The 27,664-nt window shown below is 42.2% G+C and overlaps 1 protein-coding gene across 2 annotated transcripts in view; it reads left to right on the top strand.

The window, feature by feature from the left end:
- MYOF (myoferlin) overlaps positions 1 to 27,664 on the top strand; it is a 142,252-nt gene that overhangs the window by 88,630 nt on the left and 25,958 nt on the right. Inside the window, exons 26-41 of one of the 2 annotated variants that reach the window (XM_054572866.1) lie at positions 2,598 to 2,761; positions 5,070 to 5,184; positions 6,931 to 7,036; positions 8,366 to 8,511; positions 10,496 to 10,669; positions 11,545 to 11,653; positions 13,122 to 13,199; positions 14,923 to 15,104; positions 15,198 to 15,356; positions 15,453 to 15,551; positions 16,469 to 16,630; positions 18,487 to 18,652; positions 21,450 to 21,526; positions 23,443 to 23,499; positions 24,945 to 24,956; positions 26,237 to 26,335. In XM_054572866.1, coding sequence (XP_054428841.1) covers positions 2,598 to 2,761; positions 5,070 to 5,184; positions 6,931 to 7,036; positions 8,366 to 8,511; positions 10,496 to 10,669; positions 11,545 to 11,653; positions 13,122 to 13,199; positions 14,923 to 15,104; positions 15,198 to 15,356; positions 15,453 to 15,551; positions 16,469 to 16,630; positions 18,487 to 18,652; positions 21,450 to 21,526; positions 23,443 to 23,499; positions 24,945 to 24,956; positions 26,237 to 26,335 — 1,905 coding nt within the window. The remainder of the gene's footprint in view (positions 1 to 2,597; positions 2,762 to 5,069; positions 5,185 to 6,930; positions 7,037 to 8,365; positions 8,512 to 10,495; positions 10,670 to 11,544; positions 11,654 to 13,121; positions 13,200 to 14,922; positions 15,105 to 15,197; positions 15,357 to 15,452; positions 15,552 to 16,468; positions 16,631 to 18,486; positions 18,653 to 21,449; positions 21,527 to 23,442; positions 23,500 to 24,944; positions 24,957 to 26,236; positions 26,336 to 27,664) is intronic. The other variant, XM_054572867.1, reaches the window with a different exon arrangement.

Here is a 27,664-nt window from a genome sequence, read left to right as displayed (position 1 = left end):
TGAGAGGAAGCCTCAGGTGGGTTTGCCTGCAGGCAAGGAAAATGCTGCCTGAATACTTCAAAGACAATAGAGATAATTTGTGAAACCTTTGCTGTGTTAAAAATACACTTGGTATTACAAGTCCCATTACAATTATACCAATGAAAATAATTTTTACAAACTTTACAGCTAAAAGCAGAGTAATTTTGATTTGTTTTTTACATACTATTTTTAACTCAAAGTGCTTATTGCTGTAAATTTATTAGATGTATTCACTGGGTCTCTTATGATAATTTTCAGATGAACTCCATTTCTTCTACAGATGGGTCTTCGTGTTCAAATAAATTTTGAGATTCTTTTCTTTCTTTTTTTTAAAAGTTAATCTTTATTCTATTTTTTTCCATTAGAGATTATTTTCTTTCTTGCTAACTTATGCTTGTGTTCCTGCTGCCTGACATTATACTGACACTGCTTCAGGACTTTGGTTCTGATCTGTTTGCTGGGCAAGCAAGAAACCCGTGGCCATCTTCTGTTTTTACTTTTTATTCATTTAACAGTACCTGGCACATAAACATGTATTGAATGAATAAATAAATACTTGATAACAGAATTCATCCATCCGCCCACGTCAGTCCACCCATCCATCCATCCATCATCAATCCATTAATCCATCCATCTATCCATCCAAGATTTTAGGGAATGATGGTGGGTGACTTTATACCAGGCGCAGAGGTAGGGGCTGCTGGTGTCCTCAGGGATCACACCATCTAGTGCAATGATTGTAAGACTGGGTGCCTTGTTAAGCGTGCTGACTGCCAGAGCTGCTCCGGGGACTCTCATTCTGTAGCTGAGTTAGAGATTAGCACCAGAGGTGATTCCAGAGTGCGTGTTTGTGGGGCATCCGCAGACCACTTTGAAAAACAATAAAACACATGAGATACACAAAAATCCTTACAGTACAGACCTAGAAATGCAATGGGATATTAATAGAGGGTGCGCTGGAAGTCACTGAGGAGGCCCTGAGTGGCGGAGGTTGATGTCCAGTCACATGGGCAGCGTGAAGCAGGGGGCATCAGGGCACACAGAGGAGGCTTGCTCCTGCATTCCTGTAGCTTTTCTTGGCATCCGCCTACCTTCCCATTCTGTGGCTGGAGCTAAGCCTGGAGAAGCCAGCACTGCGCAAGGATCCACCAGCCCAGGGCTCCCTTTTACCCTTTCCCATCCCCAGATCCTTCCCCACAAAGAGAGAACTGGAGTTTTAATTCACGTAAAGAGATGATCCACCCATTTCAGTTGTTTTGTGTGACTCTATAGTTTCTCCAGATTCTAACAGCCTGTGAGTAAATGGAGCGGCACTGGCTCTTTTCTTCCTGTGCTAAGATCTCCTTTCCAGATTTCTGGAAGTTTCTGAGGATCCTCACGTGTGCTAACAGTCCTTTCCCAAACTGCTGGTTAAAGGCCACAGCGTCAAAGCCGTGCGAGGCCCCCATCGCTGCGGCTACACACGCCCCCCAATCCTTGCCAAGCTCCTTACCGGGATTTTACTAGAGCCATGCTGGCTTCTAAGCAGAAGTGGTAGGAATGCCCAATTCCTACACTCTGTCTTTGTCACTTGGAAACCAGAGGAGCTGTGCACATGCTCTCAAGTCCGACAGCCCCTGTGACAACAGCTCCTTTAGCTGCTCCCTCAAACTCATCTCCTCTAGGGGCTCAGAGTCAATATCTAAGACAGGTACTAATGTGTCCTTGAACCCAATGTCCCCATCAGGCCCCTACTCAAACTTCTTCCCTCCTCCTTCAGCCAAAACTCCCCTATCACTTATGCAAATCATCTTCTCAATGAGCTCAGCAGCAGACAAATGGGAACGTTAGCTTGGACCCAAACAAGGACACTCACCCTGGCAAACCTCAACCCTTTTGATCGTTAACATAGTAAAGGGCAAATCATTGTAGATTTAGAAATTCTAACTTAGGAAGAGGTGCCCTGTAAACCAGAATCTGCCATTGCTATTAAACCTGCTTCCAAAAAGGTCTTGGTCTACACACTGCTGGGGATGAAGGCTCAGAACTTTTAGGTGCTAAACAACCTTCATGTTTCAGATGAGTTCTTTGTAGACTGCCTGGGAAATGTCTTATCAGTTATAATATCGTTTCTATGGTGAAATGTGCCCCAACTTCTAGGCAGTAGGCTTGCAAATAAATTTAGAAGCCTGCATATTCATAAAATGAGGACTTTTTATAGGTATCTAAAAGAGTATGTTCACAGAACAATGGGAAACCATCCAAAATAATAATGGAAACAACCAGCTTGATATACCACTGTTTACCAAGCACTTTCACAATCATTTGCACATTTGAACTCCAGAACAACTTTATAAGGAAGATAGTATTATATTATCTCTAGTGTACAGATGGAAACAGAGTCTTAGAAAGATTAAAAATTTACCCTAAGTTGCATAATCAGTAACAGCTCAAGTTTGGTCCATATCTTTTGAGTATAAAGCTTTTTCACTTTCTATTGCTGTTTAGCCTAAGTCCTAGATAGACTAGAAAATTTATGGGCTGGTTCTATTTCTTGCTCTCTAATGATGTTTCTCTATGTTTATTTTATTTAATAGTATGAAAATCAAGCTCTTATGTTTGGAAAGTGGGGCACTTCTGGATTAGTGAGTCGCCATAAATTTTCTGATGTCACAGGAAAAATTAAACTCAAGAGGGAATTCTTTCTGCCTCCAAAAGGCTGGGAATGGGAAGGAAACTGGACAGTTGATCCTGAAAGAAGGTAAGTTTTCCATTTTCGGAGAAAAATGATAGCAATGAAGCTTTTCCCTAGAAATTGGTAAATGAATCTTCTCCATCATCATTTTTGATAATATTTATGTAACACCCAATAAGCAGGAGTAAATCTATAGAAATTCACAGAAACATGAAAGATGTCATCGTTGTTCCATTATATGACAAACAAATATAAAAAGACCCTGGTATTAACATTTAGGAAGAACTTATTATGTGTGAATGTGTCAAGCTGTGTGCTAAGCACTGACCTCTTATTGAATATAGACTACAGCCCTACAAGATAGGTAGTTTCAAAAATCATCAAGGATCTGAGTTTTTTGCCTTCTTGTAAGCTTAGCAACATCACCTACTAGATATTGGTAGGAGACACAAGATTCCTGGTTCAGAGAATAAGGACTTTATTGCCCACAGCAATAGCAACACCAGAGTATTAACATGTACTCTACTTCTTGGAGCCCCAATTCCCACAAGGAGGCAAGAAGACAATCACAGGACACTTACACATGCAATGGATTATGTAACAGGAGAGGAACCCTGAGGTTAGGGAGCCCAAATATTTTATAACGGGTAGTAAGCATGCTGGCTCCTTGCTCCAGAAAGAAACACCATCTCCGTCTTCCAAAGTTTCCCATGTAAATGTCCTTGAAAGGATAGTCTGTAACAAAAGTTATGGGCCTGTGTGCAGAAATTCAGGACACACAGAGAGATTTATCTCCCAACAAATAATAGTATTATCTCCACTTTACTGAAACCTAAAAAGGTTAATTAAGTTATCCAGAGACACTCAGCTTGTAAGGGTTACAAGTCTAGCCTGGACATTAGAACCAGCATTCAACTATTATGCTGGAACATCTGTAAGAAACAATAGAGGGAACCCTTTAAAATGGGTGAATTTATGGTATGTAAATTATACCTCAGAAGCTGTTATTAAAAAGGAAAAAAAGAAGAAACAGTCAAGACTGGCATGCATTGGTTCCCCCTGGAGTGTGGGGGAAACTGGAGCCTGGTTTCTGAGTGTGGCCAACAGTATCAGGACCAGAGGTCCCTCGTCTCTTCACTTCGCGACAGCGTACTTGAGTTCAGAGGAAACAAGTTTGTGGACTTGGGCTTTAAGACCTCAAACTAGTTTGTGATCTCTGTCCACATTTGTTTTCTGTGATCACACAGGCATTAGGGAAGGAGGGACATGAGTGTGCTGTGTCTGGTCGGTTAAGACCCAGTGTTTGCACATGAGTGCTTTTAACCCAGGGCAGCTTACTTTGGATGGAGCTTAGGGTCACTAGTAGGGAGAAGGGAAATGAGATTTGAAATGGACCAAAGGGAGGAAGGTTAGCGAGGACAGGGAAAGGCAGGGGGCATTGTGATTGGAAAAGCAGAGAGGCCAAAGCATGTCAGGCCTGGATGGGACCTCACAGGCAGCAGCCAGGTGTTCTGTGCCCCTTCTCTGGGGGCCAGGGAAGTGATGGATGAGCCCAATTTATACACATGGTTTGGACTTTTTGTTTTCTGATTTCTTTCCAGTGCTTGATTCTAGGGGAGAATGTGGCAGGGAAAAGATGGAGAGACAGTAAAGGAAAAAAGAAATCTCACTTGAGTGGATACCTGGCAGAAGATTTAAGTCAATGTTGGAACCTCTGTACTTTCCTTTATGCGTTGTCAAAATAGTTCCATATCCAAGAGAAAAATTGGCATGACAGAGAGTCAGTATAGATTTCTCAAGTACCCAAACGGACTCTGGAGTCTTAAATGACCTGGTTTGGCTGCCTACCTAGGAACTATCCAGAAAATTTAAACTCCTCCCTTCAGTGTGTGATCTATAGACTGAGCAAGCCATGAGTAAAAATTTCCACATGGCCTCTTGAGACTGTCTCCACTCCATTTTTAAAAATAGGGTGAATGAAGAAGGATGACTGTCTATCTTTTTGAACTGCTAGCCAAGAGTTTTGCTGAGAAAAAGCTGAATGTCCCTCAGCTGAAACAGACATACGGAATATGAGTTCCCTATAAGGAGCTGCCCACAATCCTTTTTCCCAGTCCCCACCCTCATGGCTGGGAAGTAGCAAGCCTGCCAGTCCGAGGAGTTCTCGATAATTTAGGTCTCATTGTTCCAGCAGGCCTCTTCAAAGGAATGTCAAAAGCTGTTAGTACAGAGAGGAGTTTGGAGGAGAGAACCTACAGGGCTAGAGTGAGGAGGGAACTGGTGCCACCCAGGCTGTAGATGGTTCCGGACCATTGGAAAGAGCTGGGGTTGTTGGCTACCATTTCTCTTTTGGTAACACGAGCTTTGCCTGCAGCTTGCTGACAGAGGCAGATGCGGGTCACACAGAGTTCACAGATGAAGTATACCAGAACGAGAGTCGCTACCCTGGGGGCGAATGGAAGCCGGCCGAAGACACCTACACTGATGCGGTGAGTCGCTCGCTCCTGAGACAGAACCTTGCACATTAGCTCTTCGGATCCATGATCTGTGAATCTGCTAACCTCAGGCCTGGCTTCCCCTTGTCTTCTGCTCCGTCTCATGTGCAGAACAGCCTCGTACTCATAACAAGCCACACACGTGCACCTATAATTAGTTTCTGCAGAAAAGACATTGAGCCTTTTTAACTAGATGTTGATACATGGTGACGGTTGTGCAATTTTTTTAAGCATAAATGTTTATTTATTATTTAGTTAATTTTAAAAGTCATTACCAATTGAAGATTCATGTCTTTAGAATATTCAAACAGCAAAAAAGAAGTAAAAAGTAATTCTTCTCCATAATCCATATTCTGTCCCCCAGAGATAATTATCCCCATTGATCAAGTTTTATGTTCATATACAAGTATATAAATTACAACACCCCCCCATAAATAAAATTGTATGCACAGTTCTACAACTTGTAATTTTCACATAATATATCTTGGACATCTTTTATGTATATATAGCTCTTTCATACATTTTCCTTTGCCAGGCCCAATGCTGTTTTTATGAAGCTTTTTCTTCTGTTACTATTGATATATATTAGCCTTTATTAGAGGACAGATTGTTGTAAAAGTAGCTCTGAAATACTTATGAACTCCAAGAAAGAAAGACATTTTTTCTTTAAAATCTAAGTTTGCTTTTATCAGATTTTAGAGTCTTAATTTTGGAATCTTTAATAAGTATCTTACTACCAGTTTAAAAAAGGAGCTGTATTCAATCTGTGCAATCTTATCAGAATCACCTTGCTTAAAAAAAATGTCTGTGGTGTTTTATTATATGCACCCACTGTAATTGAACTGATCCTCTTTTAGTGTTTTTTCCCCAGTCTTCGTTTTTATAAATGACGTAACAATGAACATCTTTAGACATACATTTTTTGAAAGTTCATCTGTAGGAGAGGTCCCCAGATTGGCTTGTTTCAATGCACATAAAGTTTTGATAGGCATTGCCTAACTGCTTTCAAAGAGGTTGCGTGAATTCACAGTCCCGTCAGCAGCATAGTGCAGGGCTGTTTTCTAAACATTCATCATCCCACTTTCGCATCTTCATCAACACTTAAAAAATGGTATCCTGTTGCTATTTTAATTTTCACACTCTTAATTTAAAGTGAAGCTGAGTCTTTTTCTGTACGTTTATGGACCACCTTCATTTCCTTTACTATGAACTTTTTCTAAATAACACTCCATCAGTTTTTTTGCAGAAGTGAAGTCAATATTTAACATAAACTTCCTTCAGTCTTACACGATCAGTATCTACAACCTCTAGCACCATTATTCCATGCTTGAAAACATGTGTTTTTCATACTTTATCCATTTCTGATGAGTTTTTCCCAATATAACTCCTCGTAAATAGAGTCACACCATTTCATAATATTAAATTGAACCATATGAACCTGCTGATAGTTCACCATTTTTGACCTATAAAAACAGTTTCCCATGGTTCAACCTGATATATTCTCTAAAGGTGTAAACCGAGGTATTCTAAAAAAAAACAAAACAAAACAACCTAATTTTTGTATAGCAATTATGTCTAAATAAAGATTACAGAGATTTTTCTGAGGCAGACTAATGTCTAAGATGGAATCTCAGTTACCATGTGAATACCATAGCTCAGTGTGAGGAATCGTGTCTCATCTTTGCATTTTAGTTGACATTATGGCTTAGTTGTAACTCTTCATTTTTTGTTTTTTTAAAGAATGGTGATAAAGCGGCATCACCCAGTGAGCTCACGTGCCCTCCGGGCTGGAAATGGGAAGACGATGCATGGGAATATGACATAAACCGTGCAGTGGACGAGAAAGGTAAAATTTTTAATATTTTTTATTTTTTGGTTACAGTTGACAGTAGTTTCAGGTGTACAAGATAATGATTAGACATTTATATACCTTATAAAACGATCACCCCAGTAGGCCTTGTAGAGAAAGGGAACATTTTAGATCTATTACCTGACCAGGGGCGCTGGTTAGTCAGAGTGAAGTTTCCTGGGGAAGGAGGCATCTTACTCCTGTTGGTGGGTCTATGACGACCAGGTCATGTGGTTTTTCCTTGTGATGATTCAGGCGCGAGATCAAAAGGACAAGCCAGTACCTGGACAGGTGCGGGGTTCGGGCTCTGTCAAGATAAAAATATAAGGCAAGGGGGCTGGGTGGCTGGACTTTGAGATGCCGAGGATCTGTGACGAGAATTTGGAAGGGAACCGGAGTGTAAATTTTCTCCTCTAACTGCACCCCGTATCCTCCATGGAGACTATAAAAGACCTTCAAAGTCCTATTCTGAAATAATGCAGATTATTGACGAAGCCCCTGCTGATGGTGTTTATCCCTTTTTATGAACAGTAATCTAAAGTTTAAATGAACTATAATATTTGGAATTAGCACAATAGGAAATCTGTCTCTTTTCTTCTAAGAGGGAGTAGTACAAAGAAAGACCTAGCATTGATGAAGATTTCTTTTTTTAAAAAATATTTTTTATTGTATTTCTTCCATTACCTTTTGACCCCCTTACGCCCCCTACTCCCCTCCCCCTCGGTAGATTTCAAATAGATATCAAGTTCCCTCACTGATCCAGATGCACACACCGGGCCTTGTCATAATAGTTAACATTGAGCATAGACTATGTGCTGAGCACTGCCCTAGTGCTTTGCATGCATTATTTTGATTAATTCCTTTTTTAAAAGGTGTATTTTACCATTGTGCTAGAGAAACTGGGCCATAGGCAGGTTTACTAACCTGCAAGAAACTTTTTTAGTACACAGCCAGTATGTGGGGATGCTGCGATTTGAACTCAAGCTGTGTAACTACGCAGGCCACTCACTTTTAACAACCACCGTCTTCTGCCTCTTACGCTGTGCTTTGTTCTTAGGTGCATTTTCCTACCATGAATGACTAGAGGTATAAAAGTGGGGAGATCCCCATGGCCACTGAGGAAGCTTTTAGAACAGGGAGCCAGGGGAATACTGCTGGGTTCAGTTTGACTGAATTGCAGCAAAGTGAACGGAGCAGTAGCATTCAGTTGTGATCATAGGGAATATTTGGGGATAGAGAGAGTGACTGAATGTTTCTGGAAAGTGTATTTGGCAGTCCGGCACAAGTGTATCTCCTTTGGATAACCATTCACAAACTCTGTTCCAGGCTGGGAGTATGGAATTACCATTCCTCCCGATAATAAGCCGAAATCCTGGGTGGCGGCAGAGAAAATGTACCATACTCACAGACGACGAAGGCTGATCCGAAAACGCAAGAAGGATTCAACACAAACCACTTCAAGTACTGCCAAGGTAGGAGGGGCGGTGGGAGGGAGCTGGGCTGGGGCTCTGCCTTCCAGACCACATAGAATTCCTCTTAACCATTTCTCCCAAAGCCACTTGCCAATCAGGGACCTAATGCCTTGCTCCAGGGTTCTCAAAGCTTGCCCCTCACCCGGAGGGGCAACAACAGGAATTTGTTAGAAATGCCCTGCTGATTTAGAAACTCTGGGGGTGGGGCCCAACACCAAGCCCCCCAGGTGATTCTGAGGCAGACTAAATATTGAGAACCGTTCAAGAAGTAGTTGCAGACACAGAAATTGTTTGGTAGCATAATGGAATAGTGGCAATAGCTCAGGACTTGGAATGAGATGTATAAGCATTCAAATCCTGGTTTCATTTTGTTTCTCATCAGCAAAATGGGTATAATATCCTGTTTCTAATTAGGGAATGTTAGGGCTTCAATGGACTAATAATAAATTAAGTGGAACAATAACACCAATCTCAGTAATAAGTGGCATGTTTTGTGTGTCTTTTATAATGCTAGACACTGAATATGCATTATCTACAGCCTGCAATGTTAACATTTTATCCCCATTTCACAGAAATTAAATAGACTTGCTCTGGGCCATACGTCTAGTAACTGATAGAGCCAGTGTTTGAACCCAAGCTAGCCTAATCCTAACAAGACCTCTTTCTATCCCACAAAGTTCCTTACATACAGTAGGTACAGTGAATGGAGTTACTTTTCATTAGATGGCGAGCTTCTTAGACACAAAGATGTGTCCATAGTCATCTTTTGTACCCTTCTTGTCAGCTCAGGAACTTGTTCCTAATAAATAATGGAGTAGATTGAAAGAGCTGATCAATGAATATTTGTTATTTAATTATCCCTGTCCTGATAGGGTGAGAAGTTTCTAGAGGCACTTGATTCTCTCCTTCCATAGGAGACCACCAAGGTGACGTGGACAGAATACTGAGGCACTTGAAGTCAGAAGAGTGGACACTTGACCCAGTCAAGTGTATTGGCCAAAGGGTATTGTTGAGACTTGGAGCATATTCCCAACCTGCCTCACTCCTGGCTACATGAACTATTTCAATGCCACAGTTACCACCACTGGAGGGTCAATAGTAAGATTGTGCTTGACCTGGATTTCCTGTTTATTCAAAGTCGAAAAAATAACACCTACAATGATGAGAACCTACACGGAGCTTTTGTTTCTATAATCATAAATATTATTTAGTGTTATTCTATATTTATTAAATCTAGTCATACCTTTCAAATATTTACATAAAATTTCCACCACTAAAATGTCAGCTACATGAAGACAAAGACCCTGTCTGCCTTTCTCCTCCTTGCTCCCTCAGCCCTTAGCACAACCGCTGGTACATAGCAGGCCTCATAGCTGGTGAGGGAACTGAATAGAACTTTGAAAATGGAGATCATTTATATATAGTTTTAAGATAAAAAGTGCTATACTGCATTATTAATTATTACAGAAGTAGTATACCCTAATCTATCATGTAATTATTAGTTATGGCAGCTATTAGCTTAGACAAGACATTTGAACTCTGGAGAAGGTGTTATCAAATTTTTTTCTCCACATATAAAATGAGGATAATAATAGTTTCCAAACTATATGACAATAGTAATGTTTTCTTATGAGCTAATAAAGCAAGAATATAGAAAGCAACTTGAGAAAGAAGCAATTTGCTCTACCTACCTGACCCTGCCCTGAACATCTGAATGATGTGCAGGCCCTGGTAGTACAGCCACCACCTTGGCAACATCTCCCTCCACCTTCATTGTCTGGCTATCTGTGTCACACAGTCTCTCAGCTCCCAAGGGCAGGCAGCCTGCCTGTTTTGCTGTTTGTTGTGTCTGGGGCTCCTAGCACAGTGCTTGGCACAGAGATGATTTTCAATACTTATTTGTCGATTGACCAAATAATTTGCTTTATCAACATAAGGATCATGATCATGATGATCATCATTAAAACTTTTACTCCTGTTTTAGGCCATGGAAGAATTTAAAGACCAGGAGGGCTGGGAATATGCTTCCTTAATTGGCTGGAAATTTCACTGGAAACAGCGGAGTTCAGATACCTTTCGCCGCAGGCGCTGGAGGAGAAAAATGGCTCCTTCAGAAACACATGGTGCAGCTGCCATCTTTAAACTTGAAGGTGCCCTTGTAAGTAGCCCAACCTTAAAAAACATTTGTCTAGGGAGAATATGTACATGTTGGATACAACACTGATGATTTCATGGAAGTTCCTCTGGTGCTGCAAGACTGCATATAATTTGCGAGAATGATCCACGTGGTACATGCTCAGTCATTTTTGTAGAATGAATACACCATTAACATATGAAAGTGCTAAGAAGTCCTGTTGCAGACATAGCTGTTTCATGTTGTTTCACCAGGCATTATCCAACTATATTTGTTTCCGAACCCTTGCTGCAGGTGACATCTATTAATATCCAAGGTACAGGGTCTTGGATTATAGTTTGTAAACTACAGCTGTTCAATACACTAAAAAAGTTAAATATACAGATGTGGTGGGGGGAGGGGAGAGATAGAAGGATGGCTCACAGAATAGAGAGCAATTTATATGGAAGCACAATAAGAAGGCAGTGAGAAAAAAAGCAGAAAGAAGGAATGAATAATAAAATGATGGTGGCTGATCTAAAAAAACTATGTGGTGATTAGGAACAGCCTATTCTTCTGTTTTTGCATGCTGACCCAACTGTGTTCTTACTCCGCTGCTCTCTCTTCCTCCTCCCATCCTTTTAATCCCCGTACTTATCCTTTACACCCTTCCTTTTCTTTTCTTCTTTTAGTGTCAGAGTTTGGTAAGCCTGAACTTGAGGGTAGGAGGTCTGGCTTCAACTCCCTGCTCTATCGCGTTCTGGCTAAGTGACAGCCACTTACTGCCCAGGGCTGCATTCATCTCTAAAAATGAAGTGACTGGATGAAGAAAATCTGTTTTAACAGCCACTATTCCAAGTAGCTTGCCATTCTTGCCTCTTCATTTTTCAGCACTGTTAATTGATTTTCTGCCTCCTTAGGGTGCAGACACCACTGATGACGGAGAAGAAAAAAGCATGGAAAAGCAGGCACACAGCGCCACCACCGTGTTCGGAGCGAACACTCCCATTGTTTCCTGTAATTTTGACAGTAAGTCTTAAACATGGGTTCCTGTGTCCTCACATTGTGATTTTTATCTCAAGAAAACACTTCAAATCACCAAATATTATAAAAACGTACTTTCATTTTTATCACTTATAGAAGACGATTTTTTTAAATACAGCTTTAAAAATTGTATTTGGGGTAGAAGGTGGTCAAATTGTTAATTTAAGTGTATTTTTTTAAAGATTTTATTTATTTATTTTTAGAGAGGGGAAGGGAGGGAGAAAGGGAGGGAGAGAAACACCTTATGTGTGGTTGCATCTCGTACGCCCCCTGCTGGAAACCTGGCCTGCAACCCAGCCATGTGCCTTACACTGGGAATTGAACCAGCAACCCTTTGGCTCGCAGGCCAGCACTCAATCCACTGAGCCACACCAGCTAGGGCCAAATTGTTAATTTTAACATAATCTGTTCAATATGTGCTTGCTCTATCCAGCCCCCCAATAGATTATTTTAATGATGAAAAAATATTTAAAAATTTGAGGAAATGTTGGTTTCCATAATGACATTCAGGCATGTAGGGATGAGGCTGTAATAATAATAGCAAACCGTTACATAACTCTTTAGAAAGGAGGTGCTATTATTGGCCCTATCTTACAGGTGAGGAAGCTGAGGTGCAAAAATATCACATAACTTGACTTAATGTCTTATAGCTTATGGCACTTACAGCTTGTAGAGACAAGATTTGAACCCATGTAGTCCAGCTCCTAGAATCTGCAGTGAATCACAGTGCTCTACTATTTCTGAAATTATGGGTGGAGTCGGGGCGGGTAGGGGGCATGTTGAGTGGGGTGGGGCTGTATATGCATTATTATAATTAGGATATGGGGTATAAAGATTTTGAAATACCAAAGAAACTTTTAGAAAATAACTGTTTCTTAGATATGGTGCTAAAGTAATATAGAAAGCCCTATTTCTGTAACTCCTGGACACCCAGTCTCCTTGTAAAGGTCATTGAGGACAAGCGGTGCCCCAGATCCAGGTAGGTGACACCGGGAGCAAGGATCTCCTGACTGACACACCTGCATTGAGCTTACTGTCATGCTGTTTTTTAAAGTCTCACCTGAGGATGTGTTTATTCTCTTTAGAAAGAGAGAGGGAGAGAGAGAGAGAATCATCATCTATGTGAGAGAGAAACATTAGTTGGCTCCTTCCCTTACATGCCCCAACCAGGGATTGAACCCACAACCTAGATGTATGGCCTGCCCAGTCCTCCAACCAACTGAGACACCTGGCCAGGGCTTACTATAGTATTTTTCAAATACATTTTATTTTACAGGAAACAGAATTACTTTGGGAGGACATGCTATCACCATTATATGTGTTCTTTACTGTGGAGAAGTAGATTTGAGTGACCTATTTTATCTGAAACATGTATTATCTCCAAATATTCCAGGAAAACAGTAGTTGGCAATATTATGTTTCTTGTAAGTAACCTCCATCCTGTTCTTTTTAGGAGCCTACATGTACCATCTGCGCTGCTATATCTACCAAGCAAGAAACCTCATGGCTTTAGACAAGGATAGCTTTTCAGGTAAAGAAAAAAAACCCTCCCTCTCACACCTTATTACGTAGCAGGCTAGCATGATTCTACTTTTCATCAAGTAAACAGTTTGAGGTTTTCCTACCAACAACAAAAAGCATTTGCATATTGAGACTGGTTTGACATATATGACATAAATTATTCAGTTACTAGATTAATAAACACTGAGTATAATGCCAAGCACTGCTGCTGGGTGCTAGAGATATGTAGAATGTATGTGGCTTTTTGATACTAATAATTGCTAATTGATTAAGTAATGTAAGGCACCAAGGAGAAAAGCAGTTTCTGCTCTCTGTCTATATACATAGCTGTATACATATACCCTGGGCTCTTATGTTGGTTGGAAGTTAAGATTATATATATGCATTTAAGATTATATATGTGTATTTGTAGTTCTCTCAAGTTGGCAAAAAGATCACAAATTCACCTAGTTACCTACAGGACAGGCGTGAAGGAGTTTGGAGTCCATCTTGACCTCCTTTGCTGCCTGCTCCCCAAATTTCCAGAACCCTAAAACCATGAGGTTTCCTCACCCCTCACACTGACAGCTCAGTTAGTTTTGTCACCTTTGGGCCGGCTCTAGGAAGGCCGTGGGTGGGGAAGGGGAAAGGCCAGGGGACCTCTGCTCTGGGGATTTGTGCTGTTGAATTCCACTCCAGGGCCTGAAGGCCCCCAGAGCCTCCCAGGGCCTCCTGTGGAAACAGCTTTTAAAGCAGTTGCCTGACACCCTGGCATGCTCACATCAATTGTGAGGTGCCTTCCAAGCATATATAAGTTATTTCCTTTTCTTGCAAATTAGAGCATATTCAAAGTTATCCCCGTAATACACATCTCCAAAATGGTTTTTGAAGACATTTTCAAATATTCACCACCAGGGGGCACTCAATCATTGAAAGTCAAAGTTAGAATCCTATCGACATTCTCAACTAAAGTTGTATAAAACTCAAAGTACATTTTTTGCAGTTGGAGATATAAGATATATCATTGGAACATATGCATTGTGTCAAATTGAGTTAACACATCCACCACCTCACATGTTTACCTTGTGTGTGTGAGAAAATTTAAGTTCTACTCTTGTAGCAAATTTCAATTATACAATATAGCTATTTATCAACTATAGTCACCATGTTATGTGTGAGACCCTCAGACCTTATTCATCTCATAACTGACATTTGCATCTCTTTATTAACCTCTCCTAACCTCTCCCATCTCCCCTTCCATTCAGCCCCTGGTAACAACCATTCTTCCCTCTTTTCCCATGAGCTTGACTTTTGGGGGGAAGGGATTCCACATATAAGTGCTACATGTAATATTCCTTTTTCTCTGTCTGGCTTATTTCACAGAGCATAATGCCCTCAATGTCCATCCGTGCTGTCACTTATGGAGGGCAGGATTCACTGTTTATTAAAGGCTGAATTATATTCCATTGTGTGTGCACATTAATATCTGTAAATCTCCCACATTTTCTTTATTCCTTCATCCACAGGTTGCCTTTTCATTTTGTTGATAGTTTCCCTTGTTGTATGGAAGCTTTTTAGTTTGAGGTAGCCCCAGTTGTTTATTTTTGCTTTTGTTGCCTTTACTTTGGTGTCAAATTACAAAAAAAAAAAAAAAATCATTGCCAAGTCAATGTCAAGGAGCTATGTTTTCTTCTAGGAGTTTTATGGTCAGATTTCGGCTATGTCCCCACTGTTATTTTCTTTTTTGGTTTTAGACCCATATGCTCATGTCTCCTTCCTCCATCGAAGTAAAACCACTGAGATCATCCACTCCACTCTGAATCCCACTTGGGACCAAACAATTATATTTGATGAAATTGAGATCTATGGGGAACCCCAAACAGTCCTACAGAACCCACCCAAAGTTATCATCGAACTTTTTGACAATGACCAAGTGGTAGGTAATTTAGAATTTCTAAGATGGCTTGGGGACAGATGGAGATTTATAGAGATATAGTTTGGGGAATTGAAGGAGTGTTTGTTTCTCTAGGGCAAAGATGAATTTTTAGGACGAAGCATGTGCTCTCCTCTGGTGAAACTAAACTCAGAAATGGACATCACGCCCAAACTCCTCTGGTACCCAGTGATGAATGGAGACAAGGCCTGTGGGGACGTCCTCGTAACTGCAGAGCTGATTCTGAGACACAAGGTACCTGCTGAATCCTCACGCCTCTATGCTTTCAGAGCAGCCGCTTAAAACCTGTTAATAACTCCGAGCACTGACAGTTGCATGTGTATTTCACAGGACGGCTCCAACCTTCCCATTCTTCCCTCACAAAGGGCACCCAATCTGTACATGGTCCCCCAGGGGATCAGGCCCGTGGTTCAACTCACGGCTATTGAGGTATGCTGCTCTCTTGGTTTTGTGATCAAATCAAATGGATGTGGCTATAGAACTGGAATCTTTCATGTAGGAAATGGGATCTTGCATATAGAATAATGGGATCCAATTTATTCTAGGATTTGCCCCAAATTTTGAAATAGGGAAATAGAAGGCTTGTCAAGCAACAGGAACAGGTCCTTTCTCATTCAATGGGAGCCCGTGGATTTCTGAGTATCCTGTGTCAACTGGAGAACTGGGAAGGGGAAAACAGACTCAGAAGAGCATACCTGTGTGTGTGGAGAGAGAGGAAGGGGCCCAGGAGGGAGGCAGAGGTGGGGCATAAGAAGGGAGTCATGGGAAACAGAGACGTGCCACACCATGGTGCAGGCACAGGCCGGTGGAGCTAACCAGGTAGCTCGATGGACAGTGTCTGGCCTGCTCTCCCTTGCTTAGTCAAACAGCTGTTCCCTCGGGATTTCTGTTCTCAGGCTGTCTCGCTAAGAGTTCTCAAAGACTGAGCAGATGGCTTTAAGCAACAGCTATCACTGCTTGCATGTCAGATGCTGTTAAGAAGTTTACACTTGATCCTCAAAATAACCCTATGAGAGAGAATACTATCTGTCCTGTTTATGGATGAGACATGGAGTGGTTAACTAGCTTGCCAGAGTTCACATGCTATCATATGGAACAACAGGATTTGATTCCTACCCCCTTAACTGCTCTGCTATTTTAGCAGCTCAGGCAGGGGAGGAAAGAGGCAAGTTGCCTTTCTTTGCATGACCTACAGGCTTTCTAGGATAATATTGTCAGAGATTCTAAGCAAATCTGCACAAGTCACACTTAAAGAATTTACTGGCTATTAAGAGAAAATTTTTCCTTTTAAATATTGTTTTTAATATGCTGGGTTTCTCTCCCATCTTATCACATTGCTTTTTTAGATTCTAGCTTGGGGCTTAAGAAACATGAAGAACTACCAGATGGCTTCTGTCACGTCCCCCAGTCTCATTGTGGAGTGTGGCGGGGAGAGGGTCGAGTCAGTGGTCATCAAAAACCTTAAGAAGACCCCCAACTTCCCAGGTTCTGTTCTCTTCATGAAAGTGGTACAGTATCAAGATTCTGTAATAGTTCATGTGTGTTAAATAGCTGAACTTTATTGGAACTACAAAATATCTTCACCTCACATACCTACACATGGTTTATATATTTCCAAAGTCTGACAACACGTAGACAAACAGCCTTGGATTCAGCTTGTTAGTGACATTTCCCTTTTAGATTCTTACACTGTTGTGATGGTTTCCTAAAGCTTCAAGCAACCCCACTGATGCAGAAATAATCTCTGAGCAATACTGATATCTTTCTCCAGTACACTTTGCAGCTGTTGAGCTGTCTACTGCAGGCTCTTGGTCAGTGCCCTGAGGGCAGAGCATTAACCCCCTCTTGTGGCTCTGCAGGCCTGCAGGGACCAGAAACCTCCATAAAGGGGCTGGCTGATTGGGGGAGGGGTGGTCACAGAGGAACCCATGTGGGCTGATGGGGCCCTGCCCTAGCAGCCTGTGCCTGGACCCCACCCCCAGAGGCCTCTGCAATGACATCTACTTGGTGGCTTCAAAGTTATCCTCCTGTTATTAGAAATGTGATGGCGCCTGCCCCCATTCACAGCCCTCCACTGTAGACCCCAGAATACTTTGGAAGAAGAGGTTACCCGTTCTTTCTGTAATCCTTAATTTTTTAAAAAGAATCTGTTTTACTCTACTATTAAAAAGAGATTAAAAATAAAGGCACTTCTTCAGTTTGAAGGGGGACAAAGTCTAAAACCTTCTCGTTTCTTTTCTCAGCCCAGTCATTTGTTGCCTCCCACATACCTGCTCTTGAACTCTAGGGTCCTGTGGATTAACCTCTCCTTTTACAGACAAGGAGACTGAGGCTGAGAGAGGGGAAATGCCTTACCCAGGCCCCATAGCGAGTGTGCAGACTGCGACGACAGCAGCTACAGCTCCGAGCTGGCTGCAGTCATGCTCTCCGCATTCAGTCTTCGCTCTAACCCCGCAGAGCAGGCATTTTCACTCCTTTTACCCACTTTGGGGGAAACTGAGAGGTTAGGAGATTTACACAGCTGGCAAGTGAGTGGCCAGAGTTTGGACTTAGGTCCTTCCAACTCCAAAGCCCATGCTCTTCCCTACAACGGTGTAGATGGAGAACCACCTGGATTCTCCAAGCCAGAATCCCAGAGTGGCCTCTGCCTGGCCTTTCCACCCATCTCTGTCTCCTCCTCAGCCCGTCCCCCACCCCCACGTTCTAGCCTGGAATCTAGCCTTCTGGCGAAGGTAAGGGAAGTCACACAGTTGACCCCAGCTTCTATTCCTGTGAGAGGCCAAAGGTGGAAATTCACCTGAGAATGCCCACAATTTCCCATTAGACAGTCATCAAGTCCACCAAATTCCACGTGGATGAACAAAGAGGAGCTGAGGACAAATGAGCATCCCATTTTGACCCTGAACTTCCAGGGCCAGAAGATTCCCAAGCCACAGTTATTTCCCTTGAAGGTTCAGTTTTAGTGTGATCGTTTCTAAACTCCAGTTAAATGCTAACTCTGCATCCTGTCACACAGCAGAGCCAGGCACTAAGGTACTATTTTAAGCACTTCACGTGTATTAATTCAACAACCCTACTGTTACTGAGGAGGTAATTGGGGCATAGAAAGTTCCCTGAGGTCATGCAGCTCCTTAGTGGCAGAGCCAGGACTCCATCCCAGGTGGTCTGGCTCAGAGCTCCTGCCTTTCAGCATTTGCTGCTTGCATAGCAGGTATGTTACTGTGCTACTTAACTGTGAGTCCCCCTTGGCTATGCCAAATGGGCAAAAAGATCCTGGCTTGGTCCTTTGGGAGGTGTTTACTGGCAGAGCTGTTTCTTGTCAGGTCTTGTACATAAAAGTGACATTTACCTCTGTGACCCCCAGTTCTTGCCCAAAGAGGAATTGTACATGCCTCCGCTGGTGGTCAAGGTCATCGACCACAGGCAGTTCGGGCGGAAGCCCGTCGTCGGCCAGTGCACCATTGACCGCCTGGACCGCTTTCGCTGTGACCCGTATGCAGGAAAAGAGGATATTGTGCCACAGCTCAAAGGTAAATGAAGTCTATAAATAACAGTTGGGCACTTTTCATACATGATCTGACTTAATCTTTACCAACCTTCTCACGTAAGTATTCATTGTCTGAGTTAGAGTGAGCTACGTAACTTTCCCAAAGTAAGATAGTTATTAAGTGGCAGAGCTAGACTTGAATCTTGGCCTTGTCTTGGGAGGACCCAATCCTTGAGCTATTATCTGCTGAGACATCCTGCTTCGGAAGGAACAGAAAGCTTCTTTTTTGGAAATGGAAGTGCTTCATCAATTTTTTATATAGTCCAGCAGGGAAGACAGACAAGGAAATGGGTGGTTGCAGTCTAATGTGATTAGTATTTTGATGAGAAAGTGCAGGGCCCTCCCGCTACCCCCCACCCCCGCCATGTGAGCACTGAGCGGGGATCTTTATTTTAAATTGCTTTTGATCTGTTGTCCCACCTCATTAATGCATCACAACATTGTTGAGATATAATTTGAAAGATAATATTTCATTGTTATCCATCAAGAAAAAAATAACACCTGCTGAGTTTATGTGACTTACTTTACGTCACATAATTAGTAAGGAAATGATAGAGCGTGCGTGGTACTTACCTTAGAGTCCCATGATAAATAGTGAATGAATAGCGTTTTGACTTGTTTTTACCTTAACCATGTGCCAGGAACTGTGATGGGCCTGGGACTGGGTTGTATCAGGGAACAAGATCCCAGGGCTCGTAACCCCATGTGATCAGGCCCCACAGAGAATTGGCACTCACTTAGCTGATGATTGGTAACCTCAAGACTGAAGCAGATGTCTTCTGTCTAAGCAGCTGTGCTGCTAACCAGTTCTATTTAATCTTTTGGTGTAGATATTACAGAGCCTCTGAAACTCATCTGCTATGTGGGCCTGAGCATCCTGTATCCCTGATTCAGAGAGGAGGAAAAAATAAAATCCGCAGTCACACTTCAGCAAAAACCCTACATATGTTTATCCATAAATTTCTTGAGCTGAATTGACGGCGCCTAAAATAGCAACGTTTTTATAACAGCACGGATTAATGTAACTACAGGCATTGTTTTATCTGAGGTTACTAAATGGAGAAAACCCATTTTCCTAGCATTTTTCTGACTGTTTTCATGAGAGAAAGTTCTTCAATAGAAATATGTGGAATTGTTAGGAAGGTGCAAATGCCACACACTTGCTCTGGCCTCAGGGTCACCTGTGTGGACCTGTTTGTGTCCATTTTTCAGGGATAGTCTGGGCTCGAGGCAGAGGTCTCCCAGTTAGTGACTCTATGTTATTAATATGAAGTGTGGTCAGGGCTTCAGAGAGGCCCCCAAAGAGATAAGGAGTATGGGGAACATAATGTTCCCAAGATTGGAATCTATTATTTTACATCAGTCTGATACTTTCTTAAAACCAATAATGCCAGGGTAAGAGTTGAGGCAGTACATGGTTGGCCTCCGGTTGGAAGCACATGGGATAACTTTTTCTCCTGCCCCTGAGGCTTTGTGTGCTCGAGGAGGATAAAGGGGAGAACTGGTAGTTTAAGAAGGAACTTGCCCACAGTTGCGTTCCCACATGCCTGCCCACCTGGCTCATGTGTCCTGTGTTCTTGCAGTTGTCCAGGATTGCGGGGAGCTGCCTTGGAAGTGCAGAGACTGCTGGTAGATCTGGGGTGCCCCATGGACACACAATGACCTAGCGTAGCAATTGGTGTATCACAGATGCTCAATAAATGTCAGTCTGCCCTGCCACCCCAAAGTTGCCTTGATCTTTCCTCTGACATTTATTGAGTGTTTACTCTGCTCTGGGCCGTGGTATGATGGTTAAAACACAAGCTAATGGTTCAGACAGACCTAGATTACTTATTTCTACTTACCACTAATTGTTTAACCTGAAGCAAGTGACTTGCTTTCTCTTAGCCTCAGTTGTGTTTTAATCTTTATAATGGGGATAATGGTACATATTTTATAGTATTATTGAGGGATTAAATGAAATCATGTTTGGAAAGGGTTTAGCCCACTGCCTGGTGTATGATAGTTACCTAGAAAATGTGTCTTCCCTACACGTCTTTATGTTCTCTATGTCAGTGGCTGGGTGGGTTATACAGAAAGTTCTTTTGGCTTGGCAGAGTTTGTTCTGTCTGAGCTCTGGCCTCCTGTTGAATGTCTGACTGCTTAATGCTTCTTCCATAAAGGGTAAACATACCTCTTACCCTCACCCTTGCTCTAGGCTGAGGCTTCGGCACCCCTTTACCTGAACCAAACTGAGTGAGCCAGGGGGCTGCTCCTGAGCCCTTGCTCTATCCCCCAAATATTCTGGAAATTATGAAAGTCAGGGCATGCACCTTTTCCCTCTGCATACACTGCCACAACCAGAGCTGAATGAGCCACTAAAATGTGCAGCTGTTCACCCTGATTTGCTTTTCTGTGGCTTAGGACAGATTCCACGAAACGGAGGCCCCTTTAGATGTAGATTTCCCCTGACCACTGCCCCCGACTCTGCATCCTCTAAAGACATGTATTGACACAAATTTTTTGGAGCATTTCCTATGTATAAGCACTGGGCTAAGTCTCCAGGGCAAGAGAAAAATGGGCCATATTGTCCCCTGAAAATCTCTAAAATTTTATTATATTTTGGGAAAAGTGATGAATTGTTGGGTTATTTTTTACATTCGAGTGTGGTCCTTTCCATTCAGTAGTCTCATCCAGGAGTGAACTCTACCATTCACTCTGTGGCTGTTAAACTTGAACTTGGTGTAAATGTTCACCACTGTATTTTTGAAAACATCTTTGATTATGAAATTGTCTTGCAGCCTCCTTTATGTCTACCCCACCCTGCCGCGATGTCATTATCGAAATAGAAGACACTAAACCATTACTGGCTTCGAAGGTAGGCTTCAGAACTGATCATTGCATACTTTCAGTTTTATTTTCCAGATACCTAAGCATTTGGGTGAATTTAGTCAAACAAGCGTTCGATGCAATTAAAGTAATAATCAAACCAACGTCTCAAGGTTAAGAATCTGAATCTTGCACTCATAAAAATTTTTGATGATGCTGTGTAGACTAATATTCCCAACCCTTAGTCACTTGCAATACTTAAAATAATCCCTAAGTCCAGCCACTACCTTCCAAGAAGGACTTAGACATCGGTCTATGTTTAAAATCTCCCCAAGTGATTCTAATTTGCAGTGAGGTCTGAGAACCATTGGTATTGGTGTGGGTCGTCTGAGTGATATCAGTTGCTAGAAAAAGACATTTCAAGAGGAAATTAACAGCATGACAGCATTCAGAAGACAGATGCATGTAGCACCGCAGCTTTTTCCCTACATGGAGTAGATGGGTCATGGATTTTTAATGACCCTATTTATCAGTATATGGGATAGTCCTGATTTTTATATTCGCTGTGGTTTTGAAGTCAAGAAATTGGTGGAAATGCTCACTCCCGACCCTGTTTTAAAACCATTCCAGCCAATTGTACAAGAAGGAAAGGGGAGGGGATCTCAGCCCAGAAAAAAGAAAACATCAAATATCTCCCTGTTTCTGTTGGCATTTATGATGGCCTTTCACAGCATGTTTTAATGTGCAAACTGGCCAAAAAATGTGCATGATTGCATTTTAATGTGTTATGTCCATAAACAGTGCCTTAAAAAAAAAGGTCCACTTCCTTCCCTCTGCATTAAACTCCCCAACAATTGGGCCGTGTCAGACGTGGTCTCCACAGCCAGCGCTGTGCGGCAGTGTGCTCGATTCTGTTCCCTGAGACTCCTCCATGGTCACAAATGACAATATCAAATTTGCAAAACTATTGTGTTCACTGTGTAAACTACCCCAAACATTCCCAATAAAACAGTCCTAGCCTAAGGAGAAGTTAAATGCAATACACTTAAGATCCTTTATGTACATTTTTACAACACTCTGGAAGAAGGCAATTGAAGATCCTGTTCTATAATCTACCTGCAACTTTTTTTACCTCCCATTGTCAATCAGTCCTTAATCGTGCCTGCTGTGTGCTCAGTAGTTCTAGGTCTGGGGCGGAGGGGTCGGGGAGCAGTCAGGAAGAAGAAAGCCAATCTGTGCCCATATTCGCATTCATTTCTTTAAAATACTTAACAGATAACTAGGTTATTTTAGCAACACATTATGAAAGTTGCATTTTAAGTGGCAACCTAGCAGGCTTTGGGATGATAGTATCAGTCATTGGTGGGTGGTATCCTGCTGTATTATAAATGATTTTGATCAGCTTGCTTTCCTAACACCTAGTTGAGGTGCGCAGTGTTTATAAAATAAAGACTGGTTGGAATCTCCTCTAAAATATCCTCTCTGCCAATTCATAAGGGAAGCAAGAGAGTGCATATCTATGCAAAGTCAAATGAGTCAAGTTGAGCTTCGGAAGAGCCAATAACAAGCTTGCCGGTGTCCTACATGACATATACATGTAGCCTTATACATGCATACATGTCATATGCATGTATGTATGGTATGCATGAGTTACATGTACATGCGATGTGTGTGTAATGTACCTCTACTACCACTAACTCAATGCAAGCTTTTTATAGGGGTAAATTGAGGGGGTGGATCAAAAGTAACTGCTGTTGATGGGAGCTGGAGGCTGTGGCTTTGGGTGACCGTCTCACCCTCACAGAAACCCACACCCTGTGATGACTGTGGGGGGCACTTACTGAATGGGCTCAGCACTGTCACGAGGAAAGTGAAAAGTAGGTATGTGGGGCCAAGTGGTAAGTGCTAGCCAGATAACGTGGACATTTCTACATGGCCATCTCAACAACTGCCTTCCAATTCCAGTGCTTAAGCAGTATGTCAACAGCACTCAGCAAAATGGTTTCTCCAACGACAGTGCATGTATGTATGATAAGAAAATGCATGAGGCTGCCTGGGGCCGCGGGGACCTCGGTCTAAAGACTTGAATTCTCCTTTTGGATTCTTTCTATTAGTAGATTTTGGAGTGAAAGGTGATCTTTAAACAAATGTGATTGTTTTAAGCCAAAGGGGAGAATCTTCTGTGCCATTCAGATACAATAAAGCAAGTTATTTGCTTCCATTACTTTTCCATATGAACTGATGAGCAAGCGGCATGAATGAATTCCCCCATATTAATCCTAAATTTTAAAATCAGCAGTTTGTTTTGAAGCATGCTTTTTCAATTATGAACTGTCCTCTTCTTTGAAATGGTTTTGAATAGCTGAACATAGAGGGGAATAAAGAGACTCTAAAAATCTGAATGCCAGGACTGCTCAGAAAGGGAAAGCTCTGTTGGCACAAAATCCCTCTCTCCAAAATCTCAATTCAGCTGTGACAATTCAACCATTAATCCCGCTTTGGTATGAATCTAATAGAAAGAGTTGTTACCGCTATCTGTCTGCCTCTCTGCTTCTCTTGGCAATTCTGTGTGCTGAATACAAGTCAGTCTGGAAAACGCTAAGGAGCCCTTAGAAGAAGGAGCTTCACCGCTGTCCCATGCAACAGCTGCAGGGAGCGCCTGCTGTAAGGGGTTGTTCTTTCCTCATATTAGAAATGAACTTGAAGCGAGGATTTCAGAGCGGGTCTGGACAGCAAACCCTCCAACTGCCCCCACAGGCAAGCTTAGCTAATGTTCCAGCAGGCGCCAGGTGGACCCCCAAACCCCAGCACCCTAGCTCCCCATTCTGTCACCTCGTGAGTGCGCTCCGAGACCAGGGTTGGATTCTCCGTGCAGAAACTCACATGGAAGGGTTTGGCCGATGAGAAACTTGACCTCTTAGAGCAGTATTGAAGGATGTATATATATATTTGGTCCTGTAACACAGGCATGGGAAGAAACCAAGAAAAGCTACCTAGAGGATAAAATTGCGGTGCTGCTAGACACGCACACTTGGTGACAGGAGTTTTTGAAGGGATAAGACTTAGGCCACGTTGGGAATATACTTCAGGGGCTGAATGGAATGAGAGGTTCGGGACAGGGAGCTGAGCAGCTGCGGGGCCCCTCCTGTGTGGCGGCTGCCGGCAACAGTGAGATCCCCTGACTCCCCGGAAACCGTGGGGTGTGGGCGGCTCCCTCCGCGCCTTTTGTTTTAACACTGTAACCCTTCTGCACATTGTCAGAGAAGAAACCATTAAAGTCTGTTTAATTATGAGATAATTTTGAATTGAATAATTTAAATGATCCACCAAAATGTTGATAATAGAGGCATTCATGAAAAATGATTTCTCCTTCTCCCTTTCTCTTTAACCCTAACGCTCACGGGGTCTCCACACTGTGTGACCTGCCACGTGGTGCGCCCTCTTCCTGCCCGCCCTGCGATGAGCAGCTGACAGAAAAGGTAACTGTTGTCCACATTTTACTAGATTTAAGATTCATATGTTTTCTGCCTGTAGCTGATATATAAAGAAAATTTTTAAGAATCCAGGGTCAGGTTACTGACCCATAAAGAGGAAATAATTGTGTGTGTGTGTGTGTGTGTGTGTGTGCATACATATACTGCTGTACACAGATAAGAAATAGCTTCTTGAGTGTCCCTTCTCTCCTGTCCCCCCACCCCCGCCCCCAAACTGAATAGGAAACTATGTTGTGGTGACACTGAATTTTTGGCATCATCGCTCTTTCCCAGGTAGATTAAAATAAGCAGTTGGTGGGCCTGATGAGGATCTGTTCTTGTTATAAATCTGAGTGGAAATTATAGCAGCCTTCTATAAACTATAGCCTTTGGCCGCTGGAAAATGTACCACAAGTGACTCTGAGGTGCTGTCTCTTCTGCCCAATTAAGAACCACCCGGCTAAATCGGAGGCTCTCAACACTGGCTGCACATTGCAATTGCCTGGGGACTTGGGAAAGCATATTGTGCGCCCAGGTCTCACTGCAGGCTGATTGAGTCAGAATCTCCAAGGATAAGCTGGGAGCCATTGGTGTAAATGAACCATAACACCTTCCAACTTTTGTTTCACATTTTATCACTTGCAAAGCTCTTTCTCCTAGTGACCTTATTTGATTTCCAAAATAGCCTCTGAGGTACATGGAGAGGGGTAGTGTTATTACCCCACTGAGTGGATGAAGAAAGTGATGCTTAGAGACAATAAATGATTTGCTCAAGCTGGTATGGCGTATAACATAAGCATATGGCTTATAGTGTAAAGGATGGAACTATAAGGAATTAGGACCAGTTTTTCCAACTTTTAGCTTAGTGAGCTTTGTTTTACATGGCATTGCCAGCTAAAAGGGCTAAGGAAACAAAATAGCAGAAAACGTATATTGGAGGTTTTACTTTAATCTATTATCTGTATATATACCTATTAAGTTAATAGGATAAAAAAGTAAAAACAGATGAATTGATTGTATCTATAGGATATAAGAAAATTATCTAGTATAGCTGTGGGTATTAAAACCAAACACATTTTATTGGCCAAGTATCATTTCATTCCCAGCTTCTGGGTAGAATCGTGAATGCTTTATCCATTGTTCATGTAAACAAAATTCATATAATCATCCCTGTTTTGGGTTCAGAAATACCTGTTTATCTTACCTATTGTATATGGGTTTTCCTGCATTGCTTGGAAATCTAGGTCATCACTGAAGATTTTTCTATCTTGTCATGTCTTTTGTAGGAAGAAGAAGTTGTTGACTGGTGGAGTAAATTTTATGCTTCCACAGGGGAATATGAAAAATGTGGACAATATATTCAGAAAGGCTATTCCAAGCTCAAGGTACCTGGGCCAATGCTGCTGTGGGTGGGGAACAACATTCACTAAAACTGACCATAGACAGAGCTGAGCAGGGGACTGAAAGGTTTGGTGGCAGATGCTGATGGGGAGGGGCCAGGGGATCTGGCTTATTGTTGAGCCCTCTTGCAATGGTTTCTGGCTTTTCCAGGATTCCAGGGGCTTGAAGACAGCTGTCAATGTATGTTTACATGACTGCCACTTTGGGGCATCAGGCAGGGGGTTGGGAATGGCTTGGCACTACACTAATTAGGCCAAAAATTGTCCATTTTGACCTAGGGAGACCTAAAAGTCATAGTGCTCTTGCAGAACAGCATGAAATGTCAACATGCTTCATTCAGTCCTCCGAAAAGTCATCTGTTACACTAGCTGAATAAGCTGATTCAGTTACATGTATCCAGCATGCAATCACAGCCATGGATGGGCACCTGTGTCCAGGAGCAAGACAAGTTCTTAAGCTAGACAGGTCTGACTATCTATGATACTTCTGTTAATGTTTTGGGTTTTCCAATTATACATTCAGCTTTTCAGACTGTAATACACTGAAGTAGAAGCAAATGCTAAAGTTTTCAGAACAAAGCATAGGAGAAGAAAACAAGTTCTTTAAAATAAGAACTATCTAGCCATTGAAATGTATTTCCCTATCAACGTGGAAAAACCCACATCCTTTCATGTTATTGTCATAACATCTCTATGCAGCTTAAGAAACACCAGCATGTAAGGGGGGGTGGGGATACGGCAGGGGAGAGTAATGGGGGGGGAATGGGGACAACTGAAATCGAACAACAGTTTGAAAAGAAAAGAAAAAAAGAAACGCCAGTGTGTAAAGAACCACTAGTTTAGAAAAACAATCACACTGGTCTAGTAGATCTGCCCCACAGTCCAGTCTCCCTCCTTCCCTCTTTTCTTCCCTCCTTCTCATACTTTCTCCTCACCCTCCTCTTCCAGCTTTTTCCTGAGATATAATTTCCATACATAAAGCAATCCATTCAATGAGTTTTGGTCATTGTATACCCTTCATCACCAAAACAAGTCAAAGAACACTTCAGTCACCATGGAAAACTCTTTTGTACCCCTTTCCTGTCAATTCCCCACAAGATTTTGTCCCTCCCAGTGACAACAGATCTGAATGCATCACCGTAGATTAGTTTTGCCTGTTTTTATACTGCATATAAATGGACTCATACAGCATGTATTTGATGTGTGTCTGGCTTCTTTAGCCCAACATAATAGCTTTGGGATCCATGATATTGTCGTGTGTACAGTAGTTTGTCCCTTTTTATCCTTGCATGGATATGCCAGTTTGTCCCTTCT

The sequence above is a fragment of the Pteronotus mesoamericanus genome, unplaced genomic scaffold (assembly GCF_021234165.1).
Source record: "Pteronotus mesoamericanus isolate MK-2021 breed Mesoamerican mustached bat unplaced genomic scaffold, CSHL_Meso_final contig_24, whole genome shotgun sequence".
Lineage (NCBI taxonomy): Eukaryota > Metazoa > Chordata > Mammalia > Chiroptera > Mormoopidae > Pteronotus > Pteronotus mesoamericanus.
The sequence above is the reverse complement of the archived record's forward strand: the minus strand, read 5'-3'. Positions and strand labels throughout refer to the sequence as shown.